General features: G+C 44.5%; 2 protein-coding genes across 2 annotated transcripts; one reads left to right on the top strand and one right to left on the bottom strand.

Annotated features, from left to right (window-relative positions):
* The first annotated feature begins 25 nt into the window (after positions 1 to 25).
* On the top strand, positions 26 to 10091 carry LOC142008512 (myelin P2 protein-like). The gene is made up of 5 exons (XM_074985716.1): positions 26 to 56; positions 5293 to 5403; positions 6178 to 6350; positions 6912 to 7013; positions 10038 to 10091. The coding sequence occupies exons 1-5, from the start codon at positions 26 to 28 to the stop codon at positions 10089 to 10091; spliced, it is 471 nt and encodes a 156-aa protein (XP_074841817.1).
* Positions 10092 to 14653: 4562 nt separating this feature from the next.
* On the bottom strand, positions 14654 to 19379 carry LOC142008253 (myelin P2 protein-like). Its single transcript, XM_074985442.1, has 4 exons — positions 19307 to 19379; positions 17332 to 17504; positions 16951 to 17052; positions 14654 to 14704 (listed from the first exon to the last, which is right to left on the bottom strand). Exons 1-4 carry the CDS (start codon positions 19377 to 19379, stop codon positions 14654 to 14656), a joined length of 399 nt encoding a protein of 132 aa, XP_074841543.1.
* Between the last annotated feature and the right edge of the window lie 2280 nt (positions 19380 to 21659).

Below are 21659 nucleotides of genomic sequence, written 5' to 3'. Positions count from 1 at the left end.
CCTGACCTCTCAGATCTGTTCCATCATGTTCCTGTTCCGTCCTCTCCAGGGTGCTGGTATGGTGCTCCAGGAACACTTCAGCTATACTACTACATGGGAGCTGCAGGGGGCAAAACATATGTAATGTCAATGAAGCTTCAGAAACTGCAATATGTTTCATATATTTTTCTTATAATTCCTTTTTATTTCAATACCATAGTCCATTTATACTAAATGCCATAAAAAGGTCACTCTTTGCTAACCAATTACCCCATTCGTGATAGCTGCGTCGGCGAATGCTGGCTTTTTGATTGCTTTGGCAGGACTTAGGCATGTTATATTTCCACAGACTTGTTTCATGCTGAAAGTCTAGATTAACTTTCTTCTATTTCCAGTATTCCTGGCAGCTGAAATATTATATCGTCAGATAGAAGATTCAACAAATGTAATCTGTAATTAAAGTGATTTGGGCCAAATTCTATCAAATTATACCAGTGCAGCCACACTGATTTTAATGCTTCTGCATGGGTGTGATTGAAATGAGATTTGAACCTATTAACTGTTGCTTAGATACTACTGAGATATGTTGATGGTATGTTTCCTAATTATTTTGATCCTACATTACATATTGAACAGTAAAAGAAGCCAGCTCCCATCTCTAAGGCTGCGTCTATACTATGAGATAAATTCGAATTTAAGGCAGTTAGCTTGATATTACCAGGTGATTGTCCTCACTGAAAATACCATTAGCTTGATTTAGGGATCATTAATCTCGAGAATGCAAAATTGCAGTCACCTGATTTGGGAATTTCGATTAAAGGACAATGTGGAAGCCCCGTGTCCTCAAATTGAATTTATCAGCCTCCATAGATGTCCCCTGTCTATCCCACAAAGCTGTGTGTGCTGCACCTGGCTCTGAGCTCCCTACTACTAGCAGGAGCTGGAAAACTGACCAGGCTGATGCACTCCTGTGGTAGTGGCTGGGCACCCGATGGTCAGGCTGCTCCAGCCAGACACGGGGCCAGGCACCCCACGACTGGGCTGCTCCAGCCACATGCCAGGCCAGGCACCCTTCCACTGGGCAACTCCAGCCAGCCTGGGACCAGGCACCTTGCAGCCAGACTGCTTGGATGGCACAGGGCCAGGCACCCTGCAGTGGGCTGCTGCAGCTGCATGCAGGGCCAGGCACCCCGCCACCGAGCTGCTGGAGCCACCCGTGGGGCCAGACCCCCATGGGCAGGCACCCACCACGCAGGTGCCTTTGGCCATCTGTGACCAGGTGCCCCCAGCCAGCAGGCTTCAGCAGCTTTTCCACTGGAGCCGATGAGTGGCAAGGATTTGGTTGTTTTTGAAGAGGGTTTTTTTTGGGGGTAGGAGTGTTTGTGGGTGTTTTTTTGAGGGGGTTGTTTCCAGGAGGTTTTTTTTTTGAGGGGGAGTTGGGGTGGGACTGGGTTGGAGGAGAATGTGGGAAAGGGGCGTAAACCCTCACGTTTAAGGGACTGTGGGGAAGAACAGACAGCCTTATTAGTTCACTAAATGGAGGGTTTACTGTACTAGCAGGAGCCGGGAAATTGACCAGGGCTGCTGCACTGTCAGTTTCCCAGTTCCCACAAGCTGCTGGACCTGGGAAACTGACAGCGCTGCTGCTCCCGGCTCAGAATGCAAGGCGGAAGGACCTGTGGGACAGGTTCCCACAAGGCATGGCTGCAACAGTGGGTGTTGGGTGATTTCAGTGTGGAATTTGTTGGGAGCCTGTGGGAAGTGATGATACTCAAAATCGAATTGAGAAAAGCCAGCATTATAAAATCAATTTTAATAAATTCGAATTTATCTTGCAGTGTAGACGTAGCCTAAGAACCCCTTCCTTCCCAGCCTCCTGTTCTCCGGCCTGACTCTTTTCCCTGGTATTATTGTAATCTGGTGTCTAACATCAGTTTGCAGCTCTTCTTCAGACTCACTTCCATAGTATGATCTAATCCATGACTTCTGGTTCCTCTTCTCTGTTCAGTTCACCTCTTTTACTGACTCCTCCTTACATTCTGACTCATCCCGATGCAAGTCCCAAGTTCTTCCCAGCTGAAGTCATCTTTTCTCCCTTAGCTGCCTTGCTGAATTGTTCCCATTCTTCTGTAGGGCACAGGGCCTAGCCGAGTAGAGGTGATTCACCTCTCACCCCACAGCCGCTTTGGATTTCAGTAGAACCATCCCTTCTGCTGAATTTGAGACTTATAACTGCTGCTTTTAAAAATGCTCCCATCCCCCACTTGCATCTGATCAGGAAACTTTCGTCCCCAGGTGGTGGTGGTGGTTCTAATTTTCTAGGGTGGTTTCTTCACATTCTTATGCCAATTTGAGGGACAGATTGCTGTTTCCAGGGTGCTCTCAGTCTGGGCATTCTCCACAATGAGCTAGTCCTTGCTGAGGTTCACAGCGGCACTCCTCAGGCTCCCCAGTTTTCTGGCTCAGGTCGAACCTCTCTAATCTGGCATCCTTGGAACCTGCCCGGTGCTGGACGAGAGAGTTTGCCAGATGACAGGAGGTCAGGATTGTCTAACGCTGCTCTGTGTTCAGTGTGCTGTGAAGCGGCACTGAGTGTGCCTCAGAGCTGCACCCTGGGAGTGGTGTCTGCTGCTCTGTGCATGTGCTCTACTGCTTGGTGGGAGAATCGTGTGGCAGCTGTGGTGGCGGTGGCAGTGGCAGTCTGGGGCGGTGGCGGCGGCAGTGGTGGATGTGGCTCTGGGGAGTTGCCAGCGTTGAGTTAGAGTGGAGGGGCTCAGGGTGCCTGGCTCTGGAGAGGGGTGGGGATTGGGTCAGAGTGCGGGGGGCTGCGAGTCCCTGGCTCTGGAGGAGTGGGGGGGCCACTGAGTTAGAGAAGGGGAGCTGGGTGTGCCTGGCTCTGAGGGAAGGGGTGGGAGGGAGGCAGGAGGGCTGGCGGGGGTTGGCTCTGGGAGGGGAGATTGGGTTATATATATATTGGGTGTGCCGTGAAATTATAACAAGTGCACAAGTGTGTTGTTAGGTGATAAAGGCTGCTGAGCACTGGTTTAAGACATTACCAACACTTCCACTGCTTACTGGGCCCTTAGAAGACATTTAAGGGTGAATTACAGCTAAAGAACAGCACAGAACGCTGAGAGCCAGGACTGGTGGCTGGAAACAAACTGTATGGGACCAGGGGAAACTTGGCCACACCCATGACAAATGGTCATCCAGCTAACTAAAATCATGCCGGATTATGGTACAAGAGAGTTCCTGATAAGAGAGGTTCAGCCTGTACCATGTTGTTGCAAAGATATTTTTGATCTTCATTGGGTTTTGGGTCAGGCCCATCATGAGAAACCGGAGTATAACTGACTATACACCCTGCTCTTCTGGAGGTGGAAAATCTTAAATGGGAATCTGGCAAGGCCCTGTTTGCTCTCTTCAGAGCCCTAATGAGAGTGTAGTTCAGCAAGCAGGCTTAAACTTGGGAAGAATTTTCCATGGGCAGCCATTTATCTGCATGTGAGACAGTAACATGGGTTGTTGTAATAAACAGCTCACAACAAAAGGTATATAAGAGAGAGAGAGATGTGTGTCCACTATTGCAAAGTCTAGAAGTGTTGCTGGACCATCTGTATGTCAGGAATATCATTGCAAGTAGTGAAAAGAGGCCATTGAAATAACTGATTACAAACATAACTGTGGAAAAAGAAATCCAGAAAATGAAGAGTTGAACCAGACACTACTAGAAGCCCATTAGTGTAGCTCACTTGCTCTATCTCAGACACACACCAACTTTGGGTGAGTTAGGAACAAAGGAATTGATTTCCTAAGAAAACATTATAAACTTGTGTGGCATGGTTAAAAGCGGCTTCATTGTTACTTCTACTGTCATATGGCTTCTAGAAGCACAATGAGTTGGCTAATGGGTAAGCCACTCTATCTAGAGATAAATACATGTATGAGATAAATGACTCATACATCTGATGAAGCAGGTCTTTGCCCACGAAAGCTTATGCTTCAAAATATCTGTTAGTCTACAAGGTGCTACAGGACTTCTTGTTGTTTTTGAAGATTCAGACTAACACAGCTACCTCTCTGACACTCTATCTAGAGATGTTGAGCACATCTACCATCCCAATGACAGAGGACGGCCCACCAGCAGGTGGCATGCCGTTTGTTCTTGAGCTCCCCAGGGGCAGGAAGGAGTGAGTGCTCAAGTAGCTTAACAGCAAAGATGCAAGTTAAACTGGCCCTGACACCAGCAAGGCCTGGTGTAACAAAGAAGGATCATTTGGTTCATCTAGTTGTTCTGGGAGGCCTGCAAGGGCTGATCCAAAGACAACGGAGGATGCAGTTGTCCACATGCCAAGAATGCTGCATCAGTTCCAAATATAGTCCTGAATTTCTTGTTGCTTCCATTCCTTGGAAAGCATGTGTCTGAGGTGCTGTCGGGGAGGCTCAGCATGCTGTTTCCAAAAAGTGGTCATGTTAGCTGGCATTTTGAGTGTGACTCTGAGATGAAATTGTGATGTAAGCTGTCTAGGTGGTTGGCTGAACAGTAATGCAGCCGTGGCTCTGACTTCCCACCAAATTGCTGGAGAAGCAACAGCAGCTGAGAGTGGAAGGGTAGAGATGGGAGTTGTCTGGCTGCACCAGGTGATACAAAGGCCAGAGTTTATACCAGGAGCCCAGCTTGCCACAGTGATGACTGGAGACCCACACTGCCACACAATATTCTGCAGATATAGTAATTGCGGCACTGGTAGATGTCCATAAGGTTGTAGCACTACCCGCTCGTAAGGCTGCTGAGAAATGTGATTCTTGACTGAATTTTAGCATGTTTACTTGCTGAGGTGCTGAAAGGACAGACAGACAGACAGACCTCCAGCTTCACTCTTAAACAAGTTAGTCATGGTTAAAAAGAGCAATTGGCTAATTGCTCAGAAGGATCTGCCAGTGTCATTGTTACTCAGATTAGGTTATTATTTTATTTTGCACAGGTTCACATTTGCTTTCTAATGCATAGTCAGGCCTGAATTTTGAAATTGCCCCTTTTAAATATGGCCTTCCAGTGTAAGATTTATATTTTGATGGGTACCAGAGTTTGGGACTAATAAATTGCAGGGCATTTACTGCAGTTAGCTTTGCTTCAATGTTGTGGCTAAGGAAATATTAGTGCTAGTGATTGGAATTTGATTCCTACCCTTGTTTCATCCTGACATGAGCTATCACTGGTTGGCCTTAAGTATTACATAGTCAAGCCAGTTTTAAAGAGAAGTTGTCAGAGTTTGCGTATCTCACTCACATCTTCTTTATTCTCTATGATAGCAGCAGCAATTCTTGTCAATGCTCAGCAAACTCCCACCTCTCCTGAGCTCTTCCTGGGCACCTGGCAACTCATCTCCAGTGAAAACTTTGAGGAATACATGAAAGAATTGGGTGAGACATCCCATTCTGAGATGGGACTGGAAATGTGTTCATCTTTATACAGAAGGTGCTAAATCTGCCCTTTGCTTCAGGGTATATTGTGATGTGCATAATTTTCCTTCCTTACTTTGGAATTTCTTCACTTTACAAGTTATTAATATTTCGGTGTTAAGGGGAATGAACTTTAATTCTGGTTATTTACATTGCAAATTGTTTCTGTTTTTTTTTCTCCCCAACTCCTTCCAGCTGTGTTTGCCAGATAACTGTTATATTGTAAATGAATTCTATGAATATTCAATGGGCCTATCATCCCATGTCAAACAAAGGGAAAATTTGGTTGTAAAATGCATTTATTTCAGGGACCATAATAAACACCTGTTTTATCCACTCCCTCACTGAAAAACGCTTCCTTTAGTATGTGAGTGCTCAACAAAACTGCCAAAATTTACCAAAAAAGAAGGGAAAGAAAATAGTGTGTGTGGAGGGATGGGGGGTGAAGAGAGATTCCACCAAATACTCTTAAGGACAGGAATGTGCATATTTAACTCACTGGGGTTTTCCAAGATCTTTATCATTATTTTACTGATGCAGTTCCTGGAACAAAGCCAAATCAAAAAATCATGCTCTGAACTTGGATCTAAATATGACATGGGTTTAGTCCTTGCTGCTTCTGCCCAAAGTCCTACCTATGAGGACACTCCACCTCAAATTCCTGGCAGTCTAAACAGGGATTCTTTCTTCAAGTGACTGTCACATTTCAGATGGTTCCTTCTTCCTCATCTTCAGGAGTGGGCTTTGCCCAGAGGAAAATGGGCAGTCTGGCCAAACCCAAAATGATAATCAGCATGAGCAGGGATGTGATGACCATCAAAACTGACAGTGCCTTTAAGGTTACAGAGATCTCCTTTAAACTGGGCCAAGAATTTGAGGAAATCACCATGGATAACAGGAAAACCAAGGTGAGAACTACAGCTTGCTTTAGGAAAGGTCCCGGTCATTTGTGTGGAGACTGGGAGGGTTTTTTCCTTTGACACCAGAATCTTCCAGTCATCTGAATGGCCATGTAAGAAGATATGGTCTTTGGTGACAGGTTGGATACAATGGGGCTGACAGCCACCGTGGGCCCTGGGGCAAGCTGGAAGTATAGGCCCAGCTCGAGGGGTGGCCCAGGGCAGCCAGGCTCAGGGCTGCCTGAACAATGGCACTCCCCATGGTACCCTCCTCAGCACCATGCAGAGCAGTGCTGCTGCAAAACTTCAAAGGGGCCTGGCAGGCCAGCCACTGCCAAAGTAACAGCAGTGGGGGGTCAGAGTTCTGGGCCCTTTTAAAATGCCAGGCCCGGGGTAACTGCCCCATTTGCCCCTCCCCCCCCGCCGGTGTGCCTGGGTGGATATATATAACAAATGTGGAACTGATGTTTATGACGAGAATGTTATTAACTCTGCATTAAAGTTCCTTTGAGTTGCTATTCTGAGAAACTCAGGCCGTGTTTTCACGTTTTGCTTGTTTCGTCTGTGCAGAGCATCGTGACTGTAGACAATGACTCGATGACTCACGTGCAGACGTGGGATGGCAAAAAATCCACCATGAAGAGAAAACTGGTGGATGGGAAGATGGTGTTGGTGAGTCCATGGTAACTCTTTGATCACTGAATGTTACAAAGATACAGGCAGCCACTTAAAGTGTCAGTTCAGATGATATATTCAAATCTCATCCCCTTCTGAGTTAATGAATGGCCTAATGAGTGACTTTTGAGGAAATGATTTTCTCCAACCCTGAGACATGGATGTATGTAAATTGGGTAAGAGGGAAGACTGATATGTAAATGGATGAGTTTCAAACAGTGTTTCACCTTCCTTCAGCGAATAGGTGTGAAGCTGAATTTTGTCCCCATGTGCTCTTGCTGTGCGTCGAAGAACATTTAAAGGCAAACTGCACAGATTCAGATTCAGTGGTACTAGCATATTTCAGCAGTATATCAGTTTAATGCAAAATCCCTCTGCTTTCCTCCTCAACCCTGACACTCTACAGGTTGAACCCCTCTAGTCCAGCACCTTTGGGACCTAACCGGTGCTGAACCAGAGAATTTGCCAAACCATGGGCGGTAAACATGGTCTAGCAGCATTACCAGCTGGGCTCTTTGAAGACATACAGGGGTAAATTAGAGCTAAATAACAGCACAGAACACTGAGAGCCAGGACTGGTGGCTGGAAACAAACTTTATGGCACAACAGGAAACTTTGTCACACCCATGATAAGTGGTTGTCTGGCTAACTAAAATCATGCCAGACCATGGATTTTATTGGACCAGGTGGTGCCAGACTAGATATTCAACCTGTACTTGGTTTAAGAATGCCTTAAATTGATTAGTTTTCATTTGGAACTCATACTGAATTAAGCCCTTCATATTCCTCATTTCTGAATTGTTTAATGAGTAAACACTTTGATTTGTCAAAAGACTCGACAATTCTTTCCCTTCAACATTTAAAGGATGCAGGTCAGCAATGAGGAAGTCTCACAGTTGGAGACAGGGTCACAGCTGTAAATATATCTTTCAAAATGGGAAGGGAATGTAAGTTGATGGGCTTTTTTTGCTACCCCACCTCTCCAAACAGCCAGAAACAAATGAGCCAGACCCTGCGACCTGGCATCACAAAACCAATATAAAACTCGTGGAGCCAGGCAGGAATATTCTGCCTGTTGGGAAATTCTACATGTTGGCACAGAGCTGCCATAGTAGATTTTACATTACTTTCACACTTCCCCACCCAGCGCAGAAGGGAAGTGTACGTGTGTGTGTGTGTGTGTGAGAGAGAGAGTTCCATAGCTCTCCAAGTTTGCAGATGATACCAAGTTGGGAGGGGTTGCGACTACTTTGTAGGATAGGGTCATAATTCAAAATGATCTGGATAAATTGGAGAAATGGTCTGAGGTAAACAGGATGAAGTTTAATAAGGACAAATGCAAAGTGCTCCACTTAGGAAGGAACAATCAGTTTCACACATACAGAATGGGGAGAGACTGTCTAGGAATGACTACAGCAGAAAGGGATTTAGGGGTTATAGTGGGCCACAAGCTAAATATGCGTCAACAGTGTGATGCTGTTGCAAAAAAACCAAACATGATTCTGGGATGCATTAACAGGTGTGTTGTGAACAAGACATGAGAAGTCATTCTTCCGCTCTACTCTGCGCTGGTTAGGCCTCAGCTGGAGTATTGTGTCCAGGTCTGGGCACCGCAGTTCAAGAAGGATGTGGAGAAACTAGAGAGGGTCCAGCAAAGAGCGACAAGAATGATTAAAGGTCTAGAGAATGTGACCTATGAAAAAAGGTTGAAAGAATTGGGCTTGTTTAGTTTGGAAAAGAGAAGATTGAGGGGAGACATGATAGCGGTTTTCAGGTATCTAAAAGGGAGTCATAAGGAGGAAGGAGAAAACTTGTTCTTCTTGGCCTCTGAGGATAGAACAAGAGGCAACGGGCTTAAACTGCAGCAAGGGAGGTTTAGGTTGGACATTAGGAAAAAGTTCCTAACTGTCAGGGTGGTCAAACAGTGGAATAAATTGCCAAGAGAGGTTGTGGAATCTCCATCTCTGGAGATATTTAAGAACAGGTTAGATAGATGTCTATCAGGGATGGTTTAGATAGTACTTGGTCCTGCCGTAGGGGCAGGGGGCTGGACTCGATGGCCTCTTGAGGTCCCTTCCAGTCCTAGTGTTCTGTGATTCTGTGAGTGTAACCTGGGGTGGTCTTTAGTGGAAATAAGGTGACATCATCTATCAGTGCCTGTTGGTTTATCTAGCATGAGCCAATCATATCCTTGAGTACAGCTGCTCCAGTAATCTGTCTTCTTCTGGTTATTCACATTGGTTTTAAAGACAGCCTGGGTGTTTCGGTTTAAAAGGGGATCCTGATCAAAAGCACCCCTTGCTCTGCCAAGCCAAAAGCACATGTGCTATAGCCTACCCCTAAATGGCCCATCTACCTCTGTGCCTTTCATATCCTCATCAAATGCCTGATAGGCCCCAGAATGAAATGTGAAAACACATCACTGGGTAGAGGCATTGGCAGGGAAGGTTGTTCATGAGTAGATCTCTTCTCTAGCTGCACAGTACTGTCTGAGGAACTTCTAATTCACATTCTACATGTAGTAAAGAAATCTACTTTGTATAATTTAATAAAAAAAATTAGTTGTTATGCTTTGCTTTTCCTTTTGGCCTGCTGCAGTTTTGGACTTTTTTTTTTTGGCGTTATGCTTACATTCAGCTTAAGTAATTTGTTATTTGGCTTTTAACACCTGGTGTTGTTTTAGTATATCTAACAGTAAATCAGCAATTCCCGTCTTCGGTAGCTCTTCCTGACATAGCTCCACTTGATTTCACTGAGTAAATACCTTTAACTTATATGTACCTATCCTGAAATCCTTCCGACAATCAAAATTTGGAAAATAAACTCTGGTCTCTACCTTCTAACCCAAACTTGCATGTGTCTTCACCATTACTTAACACAAATTAAGGTACAGTCCTGCTCCTATTAAAGTCAATAAGAATTTTGCCTTTGACTTTAAGCACTAAACCCTTAAGTGCTTCCTCTCAACTTAGCTGTACAACAACTGAAATTGTAACTAACACCTGCTTTTTCTCCCCTTAGGAATACACAATGAATGATGTCACCTGCACTAGAGTTTATGAGCGAGTGGGATGAATTCCACCTCCGTGGTGGACTGGATTGCTGTTGCAAATACATTTGATTCAGCAATATTTTTCATTTTACTGTTTCATAACATGTATCGTATTTCATGGCTATTATAGTGAAATGTGAACTCTGGTGAATAAAGTACTTCAAGCAGCATGTTTGAATAGTTTGCAGTCAGAACCTGCCGAGGTATGTCTCTTTGGGGAAGGGTGTGGGATTAACTTTATTTCTTTGGGACTATGAAATCATTGTAGAACTTCTCTGCTGTGGCAAAGTTGTACTTAGTGTACATCCAGAAGAAGGCTCAACAGAAATCACTACGGATGATACAAAACCAAGGTGCCGACTAGAGCTTTCTCTAGGAATGGTCCCAGTCACTTGTGTGGAGAAGGGGCGGGCTTTGTTTCTTTGACACCAGTCTTTCAGTCATCTGCAGGACCATGAGAGAAGTGCTGTACAGTGAGGAGGTGGATATAGCAAATGTGGACTGATAAGAATGTTATGGAGCTTATTAACTCTGAGTACAGGTTCTTTCAGTTGCTATTCTGAGAAACTCAGCCTATGATTTCATGTTTTGCTTGCATCTGTCTGTGCAGAGCACCATGACTGTAGACAATGACTCATGTGCATATATGGGATGGCCAAAAAAAAAAAAACCCACAACCAAAAGAACCCCATGAAAACTAAATCACTTTCACATTTTGCCAAGCCTGAGGCCATCAGTCACTGGCCTGGTCCCCAGCACAAATTCCAGCAGCCTAAAGGGTGTCTTGCACTGGCGCTAAATAGCCCTCAGACATTATGGCAGGTGATGATGAGACAGATGCAGAGGTTCTCTGGCAATGCTTTCTGTGCTAGATTCTAAGGACAAAGTAAAAGGGGGAGTTATGTTGGGTTGTCATCAGTAAAAACAGGAAAGTCCTAGGGCACCTTAATAAACTAACAATTTTTTTGGGGCATAAGCCTCAGAAGCAACTCATGACAGCCTACGCCCAAATAAAAGTTACCTTTCAAGGAAAGACAGCAGGGGAATAGCTAGGTTTCTGAGGGTATGTCTATACCAGGAGATTATAAGATCACATTTGTTAAGGCTGATTATTTTAGCACCTGATTTTGTAAAGTCAAGGCTGCATGTTCCCCCTGACACATGAAACCACTGGACTACATCCCCATTAAGGTGAACAGCTTTGACTTTGTCAGCAATGCACTGTGGGTACCTCTCCCACAGTTCCTGCTCCCCCTTGCACTGTATGTTAAGCTCCCCCTGTGAGAGGACAAAAAAGTGCTGTGGGTGGTTCTGGTTGTGTGTTGTCAGCCTCTCATAGGGCACTTATTTCCTCCCTCTCCCTTTGGAAAGAACAGCAAAAAGTACTTTTGTGCCCTTTTTTCTACACCGTTTCTGTCTCCAACTCTTCTGCTGTTACTTCAACAGGAGTCTAGAACTATTACCTATTATAGCTCAAAAGCTTGTCCATCCCTCATCAACAGGCATTAGTCCAATAAAGTGTCTCTCTCACCTGGTCTCTTTAATAAAAGACCACACCCACTGTCCCTTCCTAGAGCAGCAGAGCTGTGTTGTACTTAATGGCATAGCCATGCCACAAAAGTAGGCAGACTTTAAGCAACTCATTTTATAAAACCAAAGGTGCATGTCCCCGCCAAGCACAGACAGTCGACAGAGGGAATCCCCTGCTTCCATAGCAACTATCAATTAGAGGTGACCAATGAGGGGATTCGAGGAGGGCACTGGCCTCAGGCCCCTGCCCCATACCCTCCCCATCTCTGTCCATGGTCTGTCCCCTCCTACACCTTCCCCACCCAGACCCCTGCCCCAACTCTGCACCACTCACTCCCTAGGAAACTCACACTGCTCTCAGGCATCTGCTCCAAAGGAGTGATGGGACTGCCCTGTACATCCTAGAAGCAGCATAGTGCTGACAGTAAGTGTGTGTGTGTGTGTGTGTGTGTGTGTGTAGGCATGCTAGGGGTGCATGTGGCCCCCTAGAACCTCCCCCCCAGTCCTACCTATGCTATTGACTCATACAGCAATGCAGGGTGGGTAGCCATCCCACAGTTCCTGTCACCTATTTGAATTCCAAGTTAGGCTCCCCCTGCCTGGTGGGACAAAAACCATTGTTGTGGGTGTGTCCGACTACATGTTGTCAGCCTCTTATGATGCACTTTCCTCCACCCTCTGTGAAAGCAACAGCAAACAGTCACTTTGCACCCTTTTTTCCTCTCGTTATCCATGCAGATGCCATAGCATGGATCCTGCTCAGGTGCTCACTGCTGTGGCACATTACACTGCGGTTTGTCCACAGGCTAGTCAGGAGGCGCCAGCGTGGGGAAGACTGTGAGGAGGCCATGCACCCAGAGGTGTAGGACCCACTGAATGGTGCATGTGGCGTATTCTGGCACCGGGCAGGCATGTTGATACAGCAAAATGCTGATTCTGATCTCAGGAAACAAGTGTAGAGTGGTGGGATCTCATAGTTATGCAGCCTTGGGATGATGACCAATGGCTGCAAAATTTTTGCATATGTAAAGGACGTGTTCATGGAACTTTACAGATTGCTTTTCCCCATCCTGAAGTGCAGTGGTATAAAAAAAGAGACCCGCTCTGCCTGTTGAAAAAAATGAGCAATGTTAGCCCTGTGGAAGCTTGCAACGCCAGACTGCTGCCCCTCAGTCAGGAATTAGTTCAGAGTGGGTGAATCTACAATGGGGGCTGCTGTGATCCAAGAAGCCAGGGCATTCAATGTGCTTCTGCTAGGAAAGGTAGCAACTCTGGGAAACACGCAAGACATGGTGTATGGCTTTGCCACCCTAGGGTTCCCTAAATCAGGTGTGGCAGTAGATGGAATGCATGGCCTTAGCTTGGTCCCAAATCACTTTGCCAAAGAGTACATATACCGAGAAGTACTTCTCAATTGTGCTGCGAGTGCTGGTGGAGCAGATGGGCTATTTCACCCACATCAACGAGGGATGGTGGGAAAAGGTGGTGGAAGGGGTTTGGGTAACGCAAACACATTATTTTAAACATTCACCTAACATGTCTAGCTTCAGTCTAACCTTCTAGATCACTACAGTGCCTCTTAATTACAGGCTAGCGAAAATATATGTCAGCGTTTAGCAAGTAGAACAAAGCAATATCAAAAAGCCAAATTCTAAAAGTCATAGATGAAAGTAGAAGGAACAAGCCAGGACACTTTTCTGGAATGCTAAAGTTAGCGTTGCAACAGAATTATCTGAGTGCCCATTAAAGTAGATGAAGATAGACAGGGATTTGAGCTTTTTTTTTTTTTTCCTTTTTCAGTAGATAAATCAACTATCAAAGAGATTATTATAGAAGATAATCAGTCTCCAGGGAAAGGTAATTGGCAAGTGGTAAATTAGGATAGATGTGCAATTTTCCAACATAGTAAAATAGTACATATCCTTAGGTACTTGCAATCAGCCTTGCGTTTAATATATTTGTTAATGACCCTTTGCTGGAGGTTGGAAATGTGACAAGATTTGCCAGCAATTTAAAACTGGATGGTGGAAACAAAGAAAGATTGACTTGCCTTTAAGGAATTGCAGAGCAGGCTAACGAGAAGCACAAATGCACATGAAATTCATTGTTGACGAGGGAAGGCGACTCCTCCGGTAAGCATCAATTTGAGTTACCCACACACACTGCAGCATTCTTGGACAATAGCGACACAAAATGAGACTAGAATCGTTGAATACAGCAGCAGATAGAAAGCATTGTATTGAGATGGGACTGAGGATGAAGTTGTCTTATGCCATGACATAAAATTATTAGTACCTTCAACTTTAGTGTTGTGCTAATATCAGGAAAGATATGTCAGTAATAGAAAGGTCTAGGAAGAGAAGAGATATGTTATTTAGTGGTGTAGACCTCCATGGGAAGTTCGAAGTATGAGATATTCTTCTCACTTGTCCAGAGTTCCAGTGGGCCATTTTAGGCCTTGAACTTCCCAGCATTCTCTTTGGAGCAGAGGCATTTTCCTTTAATGGCTTCTCCACTATATGCCTTTTGGCCCCATCATCCATGCATTTTTGGGTCTGTTTCTCCATTAGTTGACTTCCATTTCTTTCTGGCTAGGCCCCTAGAATGTGGTGAAGCCAGTCATGTACCTATAGCTTGACCTTTGGGAGAAATCCTTCTCTAATCAAGGCCAAGTAGGCCACTTCAGGTTCAGCCTACCCAGACTTCCCAGGCTGCGCCAGCTGACTCAGGCTGCAAGCAGAGGACTAAGTGCAGCATAGATGTTTGGGCTTGGGCTAAAAGACACAGTTTTATGGACCCAGGTCTCAGGCTACAGCCTGACTGCAGCATCTTCCCTGGGCACCCAGCATCACCATCACACAAGTACTCTAAATCATTAGTCTGGAAATATTTTATTCACAAGCCACAGTTCAAACAAGGAGCAAGAAAGGTGAAGCACCGCACATTATAGGTAACATAACTATTTAGATCCTTCACAACAGAAGGCAGCAGCAGGCTTATCTTGTGAAATGGAGCCAATTCACCACAGCAAGTTGCAGTCAACTGTGGAGATTCTTCATGTTCTTTCATAGACTGTTGTGCAAATGATATATTTCATGGTACACTCCTAGAAGAATAAAGAGAAGGTCACTGAAGTTATCATAGCAAAGCAGCTATTGTAAGACAGAGTGCTTAAAGAAGCTGCTCTGCAAGTGTAACATGACGGTAGAGAACATTAAATAGACTAAGACACCACACTTGGTATTGAATTATTAATCCACTTGTCTTGCATACATTTCTGTTCACAAGAAGTTGCTGTACTCAGGCATGTCAAACTCAAAGCCTACTGAGGGCCACACAAACAAAAACTGGTAGCCCTGAAAGCTATCCAAGAAAATGTACTTCTATTAGAAAGTCATGATTATTTATAATAGATTATGTTTTAGATATATTTTTAGGTCCTGTTTGACTACAATAATTTTAATTGAGAATACTCAATGAGTTTTATTTTATTAATAGTTCATAAAATCTGAGAAAAGACACACCTAGCAGGGAGGGAAGAAAGACAGAAAGCACTGATGATAAAAGCAGACCAGGGAGAAAAGCCAAAACACCTCAAAGAAAGAAGGGGCTAACAGTTTTGCAGTGACATGCAAAGCCAGGTGTCAGGGTGCCTGTGTTCTATGGGTAACACTGCACGCTCTGTGCGGTCAGTTTCATCATCTCTAAAAGGAGGATAACCTACCACACAGGAAAGCCATGGGTTACCAACCTGAATGAAGGAGCTTTGAGATTTGTGGCTGGGAAGGAACAACAGCAAGAATTATTTGAGGGGAATGGAGCTGTACAGACTCAGAAGATGAAGATTAGGGCTGAGAGAAACTGATCACCACCAGCTCACTGGAGGAACACCCCCATGTTATGTTGCTGAGGGTGTACGTAAGTCAGAATGTTTCCATTGTACAGGGCTTGCTTGGTCAGTCAATCATTGTGCCCAGGTTCAAATGAGGCTTTGGCTGATTTAATGTATTTCCCTCTCACCTTTTTACAGAGTGGATACAGGTGAAACCCCTCCCGTAGCACAGGAGCAGCTTCTCCCCATATGGAGGTTAGAGATTCCCTTCCCGCCACTCCCTTTCAGGGGGCCACAGAAGATATCACAATCCAATTTTTTTTTCTAAAATACTGCACAGAGGAAGCAGGGAGTGAGCAAAGGGGCACTGGGTGGCCCCCAGTAGGGGAAGGTGTGATGGGGAGAGAGACCAGGTCAGCTTCTGTGGCTATTGTCCAAAGTCCGGAAAGGAGGAGATTTCAGCTCCACTGAAGGAGAACCATTGCGTGCCCCCTCTAACTCTTAGACCCTCTCCCCTCCAGTGTACACTGCACTCTCCTGCTCCCCCCCACCCCCAATTTCACTGCACTTCCTTCTCAGACAGACATTCTGGGGCTTCCACTGCAATCCCCCCCTTACACTGTGTTCTCCCTCCCCTTCAGACTCTTTGGGGAGTGGAGTGTTCCCCCCACTGCAGTGCGGCCCCTATTGAACCACTACCTCAGGCCTTTGGAGGCTTGCACGACCCCCAGACCTCATGAGGTTCGCACTGTATCTCCCCACCCCATATTACTGGGTCTTGTGTTCCTCAGCTGCCCCTTGCTCCACCCCCAGGGCTCCTTACCCGCCACTTCACCAGGTGGGTGCCCCTCTGCACCTTAGCCCATGTGGGTTTCACTGCACTCCCCTGTACCCTTTCTCCGTATAACTCTGCTTCATGCTCCTCTGATCCTTGCTCCACCCCGTGGCTCCCTACCTGCAGCTGCCCCAGGCAGGCACCCCTCTCTGCCTCGGCCAATGTTGGCTTCACTGTTCTTCTCCTTAGAGCAGTCACACACCCTTCTCTGGAACCTATGAACGGCAGGAGCAGGGACAAACACCAATCCCAGCTCCTCAGGCTGTCCATGTCTGGTGCATGTGTACTGAAACACCCTTGGCTCCCTGGGTTTTTAGTACACATGTGCGTGACATGGATAGCCTGAGGAGCTGGGATTCATGGGTGCCAGAGAAGGGTGTGCGACTGGGTAGGCCACACTTAGATGTCTAGTCTCAGGCCACAAAAAAAACCCAAACCAAAACAAAAAACCACAGTGGGGCCCTATCCGGCCCCCTGGCTGTGAGTTTGACATGGGTGCTGTACAGCCATGCCCTTTAAGTAGTGTTTCCAATATTGGCCAAACATGCAAAGTGAGCATTTTCCACTGGTTATTAATACACACACTGGTCCACAAGATCCAAAATAAGAGATTAAAGCATGGGGAACTGGCTGCCTGTAAAGAGCAGTTGGTCACTGGTCAGGTAACAGGAATGGTCTCACTTACCACAACCATCTTCCCATCCACCACCTCTCTCTTTACTGTGGTCTCTTTGTCATCCCATTTCTGCACATGAATCATTGAGCCGTTGTCCAAGGTTACAACACTCTGGAAAGAGAGAAAGCCATGAGCTGAAAAATTTTGCCCAGCATTTTGCAGATTCAAGGGGCAGTTTAACTCCTAGGCATTATACCATGTTCTCAGCTGTGTCCTCATCAAAATTCCAGAGATATGATATGGCCGTATCTGAGGGTTTTCCGATGTGAGGACTTTCAAGTAGATTATCCCATCCCCTCCCTCAACCCACAGACAAAAAAAAAATATGGCCACACCAGAATGCGATCATGAACACCAAACACTGTCTCCCTGCAGCACACCTTTGCTCACCTTAGTTTTCTTGTTATCTGTTGTGACTTCCTCAAACTCTTGGCCCAGCTTGAAGGAGATCTCTGTATTTTTAATGGGGCTCTCTGTTTTGATTGTTATTATATCCTCATCAGCACTGATAGTCATGGAAGGTGTTGCTAGGTTACCCAGCTTCCTCATAGCAAAGCCCACTCCTGAAGACAATACACAAGATACCATCTAAGCTTTTACTCTGATTGGAAAAACAAAAGGGATGACAGAAGTTCCATCTAGCAATGAAGGAAAGCATGTAAAAGGTAGCTTAGAAAGATAAAATGCTCCAGTTTGAACAAACATGAACAGCAATAAACCTTGCCTCCACCTCTACCTCATCACAGATATAACTGCGTTTCCTCAGATACTCAGCAGGCCTACAGAATCTTAAGCTGTTCCTCTTTCCTCAAAGAGAAATTTTGAGAAAATTATTTTTGGGCTTCTTTTATAAAGATGGGAGGAGTCCACCCATTTTAGGGCTTCAGAGGTTCCCCATCAACCTTGTCAAACTAGACACTGAAGGAACAGGCAGAGATGAGGAGCAGGGAGGCACCATTATGGGAGGTAGTGTTCCCTAGTAAGTATAGAACTAGATCAAGACTCAGGAAACCTGGATTCTTTTCCCAGCTCTTTCATTAGCCTGCTGGTTGACTTCGGGCATGTCACTTAAGCCTCTCTGGGCTTCAGTGTCCCCATCTTTAAAACAGGGCAAATGATACTGCTGTCCATTGTGAAGCACTTTAAGATCTATTTAAGGGCTAAAGGTTACTATACAAGAGCTCAGTATTCATCATTAATGTATTTCTACATCAGGACAACACCATTAGTTTTCTTGTATTGTAGGTCCACAAATCTGGCTGAATAGTGGGATTATTATGCAAACCAGTTTGGATTCTTGTCCTTTTCTACTTTACATATTTAGCCGTGTTACGCTTCACTTAGGATTCCCCCTATTAATCACTATATAGGTTGGCACAGTGACATTGGTGCAATAGATCTGAATACAGGTTCACCTGGTAGGCGCCGACACAAAACAAACCAGCAGTCCTGTAGAATTTTAAAGACTGACAAAATGATTTATTAGGCAATGAGCTTCCATGGGACAGACTCACTTCATCAGATCTGGAAATTCTGTTAATCATTGAGTTTACCTTAAAGTATGTTGTTTACCTAGTAATGCAAATCCTTCAAGAAGCCTTCCTAATTTGAAGACTGGCTACATGACAGTAGCCCCTTTTTACTCAGTTGATAGGTTAAAAGAGACCATGTGTAAAGTCTAGCTCCCTCTCTCATGTCTGATCCACTTCTGTTGATAGCCTATTTCTCGCTCTGAAGAAGTGGGTCTCCCCCACTGACCCTCATCACCTAGCAAATTATTTTGTTAATTTTTAGTGTTACACAACTGCTTGTTTGTTTTCTTTACACAAGATAGGCTAGCATGTGCCAGTCTTTTACAAGCACACTCACTGCAGAAGATTTTCACAGCAGATGCAGAAAGCTTAATCTGACCCATATCACTGCTGAGGATATAAAAAATAAGAATTAAAAAATCCACTTCTCTCTCAGAACATGGTCTCTGTTTAACATAAAGGGAATTTCTTTGAACTTATAAGCTAACAGCACTAGATATGGAGTTATTGGAATACAACAAGGGAGATTTACAATATCTTTTTACCTCCTCCCAATCACCACTGGGATAATTAGGACTATAGGCAGTATACTATCATACCTCAGCACTGTACCAGCTAGCATCTGTATATATCATATCATGCCTACATGCTCCAGGAAACACACTATCAAGAAATAATAACACCACTAAGTACAATAAACCCCCACCTCATTAAAAGTCATGAATTTGGGGGGGGGGGGTTTAAAGTCACAAGGCTAAACTCCAGACATTCTACAGTTTACATGAAGAGAAAAAAAGCACAAGATTCTTCATTAAGCAAATAGCATTTCTCACCTAATTCCTTCATGTAATCATCAATTTTTTCACTAGATACAAGTTTCCAGGTTCCTAAGAACTGATCACACATTCTGTAGGGATTTGCTAGACAATGATCCTTGGAACCCCTCCAAACTTTCAGTAAGAAACCAACAAGCAGTGCAACATAAAGCACCCAACAACTTATTTGTAAAGATTTCCTGGACATGTGATACTTGGGGATGGCCAATAGGAGAAAATTATTTCTGGTCTTCTAGTTACCCGTTGAACTCAAGGTGCTTACAATAAAACCCATAAGGGAACAAAGTTTGCACAAACTCTAGCCCTGCTAAAGTATTCCCTTTGGCTTCAATGTTTTTAAAGTTAAGCGCATATTTGAAGGATAATGACCCTGGCTTTCACCTGACACTATAGGGGATATTTTGAAAAGAAATGAGCTTTCCAACACAAGAGGGGCATCAGTCATTAAAGAACAAAGCCAACTATTTAAGCTCCCATAAAGTAAGTAGGATTTTTAAAAATAGGGGATTATATTCCTAAAGTTCCCATGAGCCCTTGCATGTAATATGGTATTTTAAAGAAACCAACAAGCCTTGGATGCTGAGTTGCCTACCTTCCTTCCCTCTCAGCAACAGCTGTGCCAAAATACCTTGAAGTCAAACCACGAAATCAGGACGGTCAGCAGCTCTGAGGCATATGAGTGGGGGTTCAGACTTGCGGCTGGAATGAAGAAGTGGGAGAATTCTTAACTGATGCTGATATTGAGAGATGTGTGTGGTAATGGCAGAGCAGGCCTATTTCCTGCAGCTGGTGGGGGGGGAGGAGTTGACAAAAAGTTGAAGTAACCCACCCTCTCCAACCCCCAACTTGACCACTGTACTCATGGGGAGAGGAGAACTGGTGTTAAGGGAGCCAGGTCTGACAGCAAACAGAACTCACTCAATGTAGGGGAAAGGTCAGGGTTTCCTAAGAGCTGGGAAGCATCCCCTCCAGTAGTATTCAGGCCTTTTGTGAACCTCACAGGCAAATCAGGAAGACACCCTTAGAATCGCCACAAACTCTCTTTCCAGCTGATCCCCCTCTAATCAGGGAAACCTGAGTCTTCATTTTAACAGCATCTCTCTCCTTTGAAAACACTTAGTTTTGAGTAACAGGTTAATTTGGGATTAGCAACTTTTGTCAATTACCTTTTTCTGCTAAGTGAAGTAAATGGGAAAGTTATTAAGGTCCTTGCATTGCCTGTCTTGAGTGGTTGTCCCTGGGTATCAGATGTAGGGTATAAGCATTTATATTTCCTAGTAGTTTCTGCTCTTACAAAGAGACTAATTTCTTCTGTGCTCAGTAATTCTCTCAATTACATTTTATATCATGCATAAGTCATTTCTTAGGAAGATAGAAACTCATTTCTAGTGAAAGCTTTGACAACAATGTGAAAAAAATTGGGTAAGAAACAAAAATAACTGAAGCAGGAATTTTATTCTTAAAATAGAAAATAGTGAGAGTATTTAGAAGTGTTTTTATTTATGTTGTCTTGTGCAAGCAAAGTGCTAACAAACTTCAACAGAACTTTAATTACAAAAGTAAAACTTCTTTACAAAGCTGCTGCATCATTCTGTACCTCTCACTAAGCCCCTAGCTAATCCTCTCCCTTCTCCTTTCTGTTTGCTGTGCTTGCAGACTCCCAGCAGCCAGTGCTCCCAGTTCTACTAATTACAAGAAGTACATCTAAAACACCATCCCCTCCTCTCTTAAGAAGCGCTCTTAATCATGGAACAAATGTTGTTCTAACTACCACAACAAATAAGGAACAAGCCATGATACCGTTGGAAGAAATATTACACTGAAAACACTGTAAATACTACTAATCTAGACAGGTGGTTATCTGGGTATGGCAGACCATCTTTCAAACTCAGTTTCCAGTGCAATGTCTTATTGTCTTGGTACTATGGTGAAGTCATCAAACACAGACTTGGTGTTGGCATCATCTCTGGGTGCACAGGGAGGTGCAAGATAAGAAGCATTCCATACATGCCCATCAGGAAGTCAATAGGTGCAAGGTCCCCTTTTCTCAATGATTTTAATTGGAGGTGTGAATTTATGGTGTTGTTTGCGTAGAATTCCAGGTCCTCTTACTCTAACAAAGGAACCACACTCAAACTTTCAGGTTCCTTAGTAGCCTGGCATTTGTCAGTGTAAGCTTTATGATTTTCCACTTTCTGGTCAACTGTTTTTTTTTTTCACTTCAACCTCTTTTGGTGCACCACGTCTTGACTTTAACAATCCAGCAATCTAACAATGTTCGGTTTAATATTCATCTGCTTCCCATGCAGTAACTCTGCAGTGATCTCTGTGTTGTGGCATGTTGTGTAAC

This window comes from Carettochelys insculpta, chromosome 2 (genome assembly GCF_033958435.1).
Source record: "Carettochelys insculpta isolate YL-2023 chromosome 2, ASM3395843v1, whole genome shotgun sequence".
Classification (NCBI taxonomy): domain Eukaryota; kingdom Metazoa; phylum Chordata; order Testudines; family Carettochelyidae; genus Carettochelys; species Carettochelys insculpta.
Note: the sequence above shows the minus strand (reverse complement) of the source record. Positions and strands in the feature narration are given on the sequence as shown.